This window comes from Fundulus heteroclitus, chromosome 3, assembly GCF_011125445.2.
Source record: "Fundulus heteroclitus isolate FHET01 chromosome 3, MU-UCD_Fhet_4.1, whole genome shotgun sequence".
NCBI lineage: Eukaryota > Metazoa > Chordata > Actinopteri > Cyprinodontiformes > Fundulidae > Fundulus > Fundulus heteroclitus.
Genome location: NC_046363.1, coordinates 37673003 through 37683903, shown reverse-complemented (window position 1 = coordinate 37683903; position 10901 = coordinate 37673003). Strand labels below are relative to the sequence as shown.

General features: G+C 40.1%; 1 protein-coding gene across 1 annotated transcript; it reads right to left on the bottom strand.

Moving 5' to 3' along the window:
• Positions 1-467: 467 nt before the first annotated feature.
• Positions 468-6856, bottom strand: LOC118557701 (putative C-type lectin domain family 20 member A). Its single transcript, XM_036127872.1, has 4 exons — positions 6827-6856; positions 6271-6321; positions 1987-2385; positions 468-820 (listed from the first exon to the last, which is right to left on the bottom strand). Exons 2-4 carry the CDS (start codon positions 6308-6310, stop codon positions 468-470), a joined length of 792 nt encoding a protein of 263 aa, XP_035983765.1. The 5' UTR covers positions 6311-6321; positions 6827-6856.
• Positions 6857-10901: the final 4045 nt, after the last annotated feature.

Below are 10901 nucleotides of genomic sequence, written 5' to 3'. Positions count from 1 at the left end.
ATGTAGATAGATGTGTGTGTGTGTGTGTGTGTATAGATAAAAGATGAAAGTTTACATAAGAAAGAAAACAAGCAGCATGGTTGAACGATAAAGACGTTACACATGAGATTTAGACTTGGATTTTGCGCCTTCTTCTTTGTCAATCTTGCTGGGCAGAGTCTTCCATCCCAATTTGAAGTCGGTCCACCCTTGACGGGTTAGCAAGGCGCCAAGCTGAGTCATGAAAACAAAAATTTAATCCCAGATTTAATCAACTGTCAGTTTTTAAATGGACTAAAGAGTCAGGGAGGTTTACCTGCTGGAGGATCTGAGAGCTGATTGCTGGATCAGCCCAGTCCATGTCAGCCTCATACTTTATCCTCACAGTCGTCATCATCACAGTGGTGGTCTTCTTTAAAACTGGACAGAAAATCTATCAGCCTCAATAAAACGAACAGATTAGATGCTCAAAATTGTTTCTTTTCCATTTAAATGTCACCTCGATGGCAGATGAAGGCTCTCCTAACGCTACAGTCTTCATCGGCCCATTGATGCAACTTATTTTCTGTTCCACAGTGCTGTTTACCACCGACGTTATTCAGACTGGTGTAGTACCAGGGTTGGAAGGAAGTTTGGCTCTGGTCGGACCAAGTCCACGGCACCCTGTACAGACCGATCCAAACTTCGCCTCCTGTTGGAATTGCTCTTTGGGCTTCGGCGTTTTCTGCCACGTTCTCGATCAAAGCCAGGTCTCTGTGGTGAGTCCTGCAGTAGGTCAGAGCAGAACTCCACGTTTCCTTGACTGGGATGTAAACGTATTCTTTCTTGTTTTTCTCTGTAACTGCAAAGGTAAATAAAAGATAAAAGCTTAACAGTAAAACTTGTATTCAGTGTTTCACATTTTTAATGAAGTTGCTTCCAAAATGCTTTCTCAGATTTTATATTAATATTTTGATATTTCATTCACTAATGGCTGAGTGCTATATTTTAACTTATACGTTGATGATTTTAGAGCTGCACTTCTGATTTGTATGTGAGAAGGAAAAAAATAAATCATATTCTTGATTTAACAGGAAGCCAATGAAGGGAAGCTAAAATATGAGAAATATGATCCCTCTTGTTGATTTTCATCAGAACTCTTGCTGCAGCATTTTGGATCAGCTGAAGGCTTTGAACTGCATTTTGTGGACTTCCTGATAGTAAAGAATTACAATAGTCCAGCCTTGAAGGAACAAATGCATGGACCAGTTTTTCATCATCACTCCTAGACAGAATATTTGTATTTTTTGCAATATTCCAGAGGTGAAAAAAGGAAACTCTGGAAGCCTGTTTAATATGGGATTTAAATGACATGTGTTGGTCAAAAATAACACCAAGATTTTTTACTTTATTACCAGAGGCCAAGTTAATGCCATCCAGATTAAGTGATTGATTAAGAAGTTTATTTTTTGAGGACTCTGGACCAAAGATTACAACTTCTGTTTTGTCAGAATTTAAAAGCAGGAAATGTAAAGTCATCCAAGTTTTGATCTCATCAAGACATGCATGTCTGTAATTGAAATAATTGAAAACATAAACACACAAAAGATATAGCTTCACTTTTGAATTTATGACTGCCTTCCATTGCACAACACTTCGCTTGTAAATATTGTGACGTAATTGTTAAGTAATTTCCGTCTGGGATTATTAAAGTATGTCTGATTCTGATTCTGGTCTATTTTTTTCTGTATGCAATAAGATGACAATTCAATGTATTCTTGACACTGATTTTTGATTTTTCGACTAACAAATAATAATTCTAATAAACAGACTGATTATAATTTCTGATTCATAACCTAATAGCCTAATCAACTGCTACATTTTCGGTCTTAAACCTTACCCTACACTTGTTTTGAAATGAACTGCGCTGAACTGAGTCTTGATGTGGCTTTTTAAAATATCTCAGGAATTGTTGTTTGGACCGTATTTAGATTTAAGGGGTTAAGTCTCAATTTTGTTTTTACTGACTTTTAAAACAGACGAAGTTTTGTTGCAGGTTGCATCTCCGATCAGCCCACTGTCCTGTACTGGTCATCACCACACACGTTTCCCGTGCGTTTCCATAGTTTGGTTCACCTGGGCTCCATGAGTGGTAATTCGTTTTTCCAGTTTCTCCTGTTGTTGACCATCTCCAGGAGTTGGCATCAGTGCCGATGGTGTTTTTCCACGATTTTGGGTCGTCCCTGAGTCCAAACCACACCCAGTTGTAGGGAAAAACAGCTCTCAACTTGCTTATGTCCTCTTCACTTTCAATCTTGGCTAGATCTGTGTATTTCTCTCTGCAGTATTGCTGTGCTTCATCCCAGGTCTTGGCTATGTTGATGTAGTAAAACTCCCGTACTATTGAACAGGCGCTGATGGTAAATCCTGAATGTTGATGGAGAACATAGTTAAAGCTTGCAATATATTAATACAGTTATAGAGAGGTTAGTTACAGCACTTTTAATCGTCTTGTTACTAAAAAGTGCTTTAGAAATAAACTTGCCCAGTTATTTTATATGAATAACAGCATATTCACAGCTGAATATGAATGGGATCAAACCCAGTAGCAACGTGTGATGATGACATGGGGAATAATACAGTAATACATGATGACTTGACAGATTTCTTTTGTGGCCAAATGTTGCTCAAACTCAAATATCCAACAGCGTGAAGAACAGCTTAGCTGATTTGGACGTTGGCAAATGTATCAAATGTTCAAATAAAGCCGAGCCCAACACTTTGACACTGAAATCGTGGGTGAGTTTACAGAAAGTTTTTATTTAGTAACGTACAGTCCTGGTCAAAAGTTATCGCATTAACGATGGCTGAAATTAATATTGATCTGAAGATTACTAAATGATAGCAGATTGAAATTACAACATTATTTCTAAGTTTTATACTTTGATAAGGATCAACAAAGCCATTTTTGCCAGGTCAAATGTCTTGTTGCAATGACCAAACTAGAATTTCTACGCCACGAAGCGTACAAAAGAAACAAACAAAGAGCAGGATTAGTCAGGTGGGGCCTGCTATAAAAGCAGAAATTCAAGACCTAGTTGAAGCCCATCATTGCTTGCGATCCCTTCCAAGAGACCGATGAAGTCCACGACAGACCCAGCTTGGAAGTCAGCGACTCCACGGGACAACTTGCTGGTCCGACGGTTAAAAACCAACCCCGTGTCAACTGCTTCTCAGGTCCCGGAGCAGTGGGTGACAGTCCGCCTGCTTCAACGAGGACTGTATGTCGGGTTCTTGCGTGGAATGCTCTACGTGGTCATATTGCTGCTCAGAAACCTAAATCTAAACAAGAGGTAGCTAAGAAACCATGGTGCGTAGGTTAAAGTCCAAAGCGTGACAGGAGACTGGACAGCAGAAAATGGTGAAAATTGTATTTGTCAGATGAATCATCAATTGAGCTCCATCCCGAGTATTGTTGATGATCCTCTCGTGCTCGCCTAGATCCACGGTTTGCCGAGAAGACAAATTTGGAGATGGAAGATTATGGTTTAGGGTTACATCCGGTATGAAGGGGCTAGGGAAATCTGTAAGGTGGGTGGCAACATTTACAGAGCACAATATCAAGAAATCCTTGCCTCCCATAACATTCCCAACTGCAAGAGGGGTCAGATTATTCAGCAGGATGGAGCTCCTTGCCATACCTCAGGAACCACTATTTCTGAAAGGCAAGAAGCTCAAGATTCTTCATAAATGGCTAGCACAGGTGTTGTTGTATTTATTAACAAATTGGGAGTCAGATAACAACCACTTATCACTTTTGTCCTCACAAGTTTTTGGCCAGGACTGCAGGATAGAACAATACACTGTCTATTCTGATTATTCTGATTAAGAAAAAGGATCAGTTAAGACAAAACTAAATTGATATTTCTCAGAAGGTGCGTAGTCCAATTTCATTTAAAATAGTTGATCTTTAAAAACAATGTTTTCACAGGTTTCTGTTCTGTCTCTCTTCGATGTTGGTCACGTTTTTCTCTCCTCTCCTGCTCTTCACCCAACCTCCCCCCCTCTCCTGGTTCTGCTGCTATGTCTTGTGTTTCTGAGCACTTTCTTCATATCACCCGAAACTCTGAAAACCATGGATCTGGTAAGCTGGTCTTGCAATGCTATTGATAAAAAAATGTTGACGGGTAGGCAGCGTAAGGGGGACCCGCCCTGTCCCATTTTGTCTCTTTTCGTGGGATACACCCTATATTCTTGGATGGAAAACAGTGTGTCTTTCAACTTTGTCAGTCCTGGACATGGAGACGTATACATGTTTGGATTCATGATACTTGGATTTCTACTTATTGGATTTGGTGGATTTTTGATGTATCTGCAAATACAGCGGATGTTGGTAGCCATTTGGCCTTGATCAGGCTACCGGCTGCATATGACGTGATCACTAAGGTGGTGAACGAACAGACTCGGAAGTTGGAAGAGCAGAGCCGAAAAGCTGGATGGGCTGGAAAGCGGACTGGCTTCGGTGGTTGAACTCAAGGGGAGATGGGATAAAATCTGGAAGTGAAACGCGGAAAAGCCCAACTAATTTGGAATATTCGATTCGCCATTTGGTGCCAGCAAAAGACTTAAAGCTGACGGCAAAGTCAGTGCAGCTTGTCCTCATAAAAAACAAAGTTTTTGGATTATGCCTCCCTTACCAATAACACTCTCTGGATGTTATAGCGGGATAGCTCAGAACTCTTCCCCCGCTCCCTCCTCCCCCGCTGACATCTGCGGATGCTTTCTGAATTGTTGGCTGGTTGATAACATCATGGACAATGGCCTCTGGAAAGTGTTCATGGAAATATAAACACTTTCACCCAAACAGACACACATAACTGATGCTCACAACAACAGTCTCCAATGTTAACCTTTCTGCTTATGTGTCTCGTTATATTTGTGCTTCTTGTGCCAGAGGTTTTTGATATCTCAAATGGTATCCTGTTATTAGGATAAAGTGTGAAATATGTGTTTTTCCCTCTCCCTTCTTATTGTGGCCCCTATCTTTCCACATAGTAATGGCAGCGCCCTGTGGGCACCGTGTAAGGCGGAGTACTTGGAAGCATGGCCTCAGTAAATCGTCTCACCCTGAAATGTTTGTGATGGCGGTTGTACTGACACAGTAATTTCCCTCTGGGATTATTAAAGTATATCTGATTCTGATTCTGATCTTATTCTGAACAATGTAAAAAATGTAAAAAAAAAGGTTTATAATTAAGGGTTCACAATTTTAGACAATGCAAATGTGTAAAGAAATTAAAACAATCATTTAAACAGCCATCAACAGATAGCAAACATGCTTTAAAGTAGTTACACTGGAATTTATTTTTGTCTGATTAAGACAAATGGTTTTTACACAATGTATTATGAATCAAAATATGTAATTTGATAATAACAATTGACTAACTATGCGATCAAGCGAGTCCAGTCCTTTTTGTTTTAGTAGGAATAAGCATCGAACTGGGGACAACCTGCGCCAGGATCACTTTTCTCTGCCAATGGCACAACAAGGTGCGTTGACCATTTTCATAAGAATATATTATTTGCCTGAGACGCAGCCATTTATGTTAAAGAAAACAAAGAAAAATCCCAAGATGAAGCCTCGTTTCCTCCGGAGGATTGTGCACGAGTTTAGGGCGTGTGGTTAGTCTTGTATATGTCGAGGATTCTCATGGGGCAAAAACCATATGGGGCGGGGCTTACAGTTCAAGCCAAACTGTTCTCACTCATGGTTTTAATTTTTTTAGAAACAGGTATAGTTCCTTTAGGTAAATAATTAATTATATAACTGCAGTAAAAAGTCATATGTATTCATAAAGGAGGGAACACCCGAGGATGTTGCCTTGCAGCAAGAAGGTCCTGGGGTCGAGTACACCCCTGGGTCTTTCTGCATGGAGTTTGCATGTTCTCCCTGTGCATGCGTGGGTTCTCTCCGGGTACTCCGGCTTCCTCCCACAGTTCAAAAACATGACTGTTAGGTTAATTGGCTTCTCCAAATTGTCCTTAGGTGTGAATGGCTGTTTGTCCTGTTTGTCTCTCTGTGTTGCCCTGCGACAGACTGGCGACCTGTCCAGGGTGTACCCTGCCTCTCGCCTGGTGAACGCTGGAGATAGGCACCCGCGACCCCATGAGGGATTAAGCGGTTTGGAAAATGGATGGATGGATGGAATGGAAACGTCAATGCTCTCAGGTTTTAGGACAAAAAATGAAGCCTCACAACGAGCTGCACTTTTTATCTTTACAATGGAATATGAGTTGTGTTTGAGCTCTTACCAAAGAACAGAAGAGTCATCCGAGTGAAACGATGGTCCATTGTTAAATTTTCTGCAGACCAGAAAAAGTTGTTGTCTCCTTACATTCTCTTTGTATTTCTTTGGATTTATTCTACTGTTTTGGGAACTAACATCTATACTGGAAGAGCAAATCTAAAATGCATTGTATGCTTACTGTCTGCAATTATGTTACGAATCTACACACAGACTTCATCTTATCTTGGTATTAAATAAAAGGCCTTCTCAAGGTTTTCCTTGAGAAGAGAGAAAAAGCTTATTTTAGTCTATGTCTATAAAGTTTCTTTTTTGCTATTTAGACCACATTTGCATCAACTAATTCCTGCATGTTCATAATATCCAAATTTTGTCTTTGCCTTTGTTTTTTCTACATTACGTCACTTTTTAGATGACTCAAAATAACTAAAACATTTCATTTAAAAACATGAAAATTTAAATATAATTCTCCTGATTAAAATTGTAAAGCTGCTGTAATACTTAATGTTTTCTCATAATAACCATGCAAATATAAATAATAATAAATAATGTGACAAACTCACCAGTCTGAGTAGTCTGGATGTCATGAAGAGAATTTGATCTAAATTCACAGGGCTGAATGTGCTACTAAGTAAGGCAGACACCGCCCCAGGATTTTCATAAGCAAAGTTTGTCTTGTTTGCACTACATGTAAATTATTAAAGAAAGTTAATACCTGACCAGAAGGAGGAGATGGAATATTTTAAAGATAATAAAACCATTTGTTCGTTTAAACAACTGTGTTTGTTCTTGTTGGTAACACATAGTATGTGAGTCTATCGGAAGTTTCCCTGGATTTCAGATGAAATAAAACTCATGCAAGCTGATAAAAGCCAAAATACCCGAGGTTGTGCATGGATCACAGTGAGCCGATCACATTGAGCCTGTGAAGCCAGCAGTTTTGCAGCTTTTATTTAACAAGGGAAGTGGTCATTAATAATCCGCATCAGCTGAACAAGATATCTGATAATACAAATACCCATGGGCTGCTGCTTCTGCTTTTTACTTCTTCTTCATCAGTAGATGTGATTAAGGATGGAGGATGGTGCTCTGGTTAAAAACTTGATTTTCAGAAGCCATATAATTGTAGAATGACTTTGTTTTTGTTCTACTAAAGAAAATAAAGTTATATCTTCTTTAGCAGCAGAAGTCCTAGCTCCGTCCTCCATCTTTACCATGCACTACTCTTACAGGACTTGCAGCTCAGTTGCCCAAAACCCAGACAGTCAAACTTGTTTGGTTCTGCAATATTTTCCTTTAAACTGTCTTAGTGCTGCCCACCTAGGGTTGAACGGTGGCTATTACAGGTAAAAATTTCCTATTAGTTCAAATGGTACATGCTTTCGTCATCATAGCCCCAGTTTTTGGGGGATAAAAGGGGGGGACTTCCTGTTTGCGGTAAGGCGTATTCTGTCACTTCCTGTTGTTGCTGTGTGAACGACGGAGCTTTGCTCCAGGCTCTCTCGCTTTTTATCTTTAAACCTCTTTGCTGTAACATCTGTTTCCAAACATAAGCACTTTTAAAACATTGTCTGTGGCTGCTCATCACGTTTGGGAACTCCTCGTGTTTCACACGGTTTGTTCTTTGGCGTGATAATAGGGCGTTAGCCTAGCTTTAGCCTAGCGTTAGCCTAGCGCTAGCCAAGCCTTAGCCTCATAATGGCTTCTCCGTGTCTGACTAAGTCTCCTATCTGCTGCTCTCTGTGTCAGATGTTCAGTTATTCCTCTGCCTCCTTTAGTGATGATGGTACATGTAATAAATGTAGTGTTTTTGTAGCTTTGGAGGCGAGGGTGTCAGAATTGGAGACCCGGCTCCGTGCTGTTGAAAAACCAGCTGATAGCCGCTCTTTTGCTAGCGCGGAGCCGCATAGAGTAACTTCACGTAGCGAACCTAAAGCAGTAGCACCCGAGCAGCCTGGTAACCAGGCTGGCTGGGTGACAGTTCGTAGGAAGCATAGCTCTAGATTACAGACCCCAGATCACCACCAACCCATCTGCGTTTCTAATAAATTTTCCCCTCTGAGCGACAATCTCGCCGAGGAGCCGACCTTAATCATTGGCAGCTCCATAATGAGAAATGTGGCACTAAAGAAACCAGGGACCATAGTTAAATGCCTACCAGGGGCCAGAACAGGCGACATAGAATCCTACTTAAAACTACTGGCTAAGGATAAGCGTAAATACCGCAAAATTGTTATTCACGCTGGCGGTAATGACACCCGGTCACGCCGATCAGAGGTCACCAAAGTTGGTGTTGCTTCGGTTTGTGAGTTTGCTAAAACAATGTCGGACTCTGTAATTTTCTCTGGTCCCCTGCCTGATCTGACCAGTGATGACATGTTTAGCCGCATGTCATCATTCAACCGCTGGTTGTCTAGGTGGTGTCCAGAAAACGACGTGGGCTACATTGATAACTGGAGAACTTTCTGGGGAAAACCTGGTCTGATCCGGAGAGACGGCATCCATCCTACTTTGGATGGTGCAGCTCTTCTTTCTAGAAATCTGGCCGGATTTATTAGTTCTCCTAAACGCTGACAACCCAGGGTCCAGACCAGGAAGCAGAGCCGTAGTTTAACACACCTCTCTGCAGCTTCTTTACTGTTACCCACCCATTATCCTATTGAGACGGTGTCTTTCCCACGGCCAAAACTTAACAGATCAAAAACTGATCTAAAAGGAACAAATCATAAAAACCTAATAAAAATTAATATGGTTCACCTTGAACCTAAAAATAAAATAATAAAATGTGGTCTATTAAATATAAGGTCTCTCCCTCCAAAGACTTTGTTAGTTAATGAATTAATTTCTGATAATCAGATTGATTTGTTTTGTCTCACAGAAACCTGGCTACAAGAGGACTACGTTAGTATAAATGAGTCAACCCCCTCCAGTTATTCAAATTTCCACATTCCCAGATCTGTGGGAAGAGGAGGAGGAGTGGCAACTATCTTTCAGTCTGATTTATTAATTAGTCCCAGGCCAACTAATAATTACAGTTCTTTTGAACATTTAACCCTCAGTTTCCCTCATCCAAACTGCAAAGCAATAAAACCTCTTCTGTTTGTTTTGTATCGTCCACCAGGCCCTTACACTCAGTTTTTGGATGAGTTGTCAGATTTCTTATCTGATTTGGTGTTAAATACTGATAAGGTTATTATAGTGGGTGATTTTAACATCCATGTTGACACTGAAAGTGATAACCTTAGTGTAGCCTTTAAAACTATCCTAGATTCAATTGGTTTTGCTCAAAATGTGCATGAACCGACGCACTCTCGGCTCCATACTTTAGACCTTGTGCTGACATATGGCATTGATTGTGAAGAATTAACAGTATTTCCTCACAACCCTGTCCTGTCTGATCATTTTTTAATAACATTTGAGTTTAATCTAACTGAATTCTCCACCCCCAAAAGAGGGTTCCATTATAGTAGATTTTTATCGGATAATGCTGTATCAAAACTTAAAGAGTCTGTCCCCTTCTTAATATCCTCAGTATTGCAGAAATGCCCTGTAGATGGCAGCATTGCTGTTTCTTCCCATTCACAAATCGATACCTTTGCTAACAATGTGACTTCCTCATTGTGTTCTGCATTAGACAATGTAGCTCCCTTGAAAAAGAAGGTGATTATTCACAGGAAGCTGGCTCCTTGGTTTAATTCAGAGCTGCGTTCCTTGAAGCGCAATGTTAGGAAATTGGAGAGAAAATGGCGCTCTACACACCAAGAGGAATCCTACTTAATCTGGAGGGACAGACTATTGTTGTATAACAAGACCCTCTGCAGAGTTAGAGCAGCATATTTTTCATCATTAATTGAAGAGAATAAAAATAATCCTAGATTTCTCTTTAGTACAGTTGCCAAACTTACCCAGAGCCACAGCTCTGTTGATCCATCCATTCCCTTAGCTCTCAGTAGTAATGATTTTATGGGATTCTTCATAAATAAAATTGATGCCATTAAAAATAAAATAATTGGCATCCTCCCAAACATGATTACCTCGTCCTCAGTAAGTGAGGCAGCATTGGAGGAATCTTTAGAATCTGCGCAGTGTTTGAACTGTTTAGAAGCAGTAGAGCTTTCTGAGCTATCTAAAATTTTAGCTTCATCTAAACCTTCTACCTGTATGTTAGACCCAATCCCAACCAAGTTGTTTAAGGACATATTCCCTTTGATCAGTGGCACTATTTTAGACATGATTAATCTATCCTTAGTAAATGGATATGTACCACAGGTTTTGAAAGTAGCTGTTATTAAACCTTTACTTAAGAAACCTTCTCTTGATCAAGATGAGTTAGTAAATTACAGACCTATATCTAATCTTCTTTTCTTATCTAAAATTCTTGAGAAAGTAGTTGCTAATCAACTTTGTGAACATTTACAAAGTAATGACCTACTTGAGGAGTTTCAGTCAGGCTTCAGAGCTCATCATAGCACTGAAACAGCTCTGGTGAAGGTCACTAATGATATTCTCATGGCCTCAGATAATGGACTTGTGTCTATACTTGTCCTGTTAGATCTCAGTGCTGCGTTTGATACAGTTGATCACAATATTCTCCTACAAAGACTTGAACATACTGTAGGGATTAAGGGGAAAGCATTA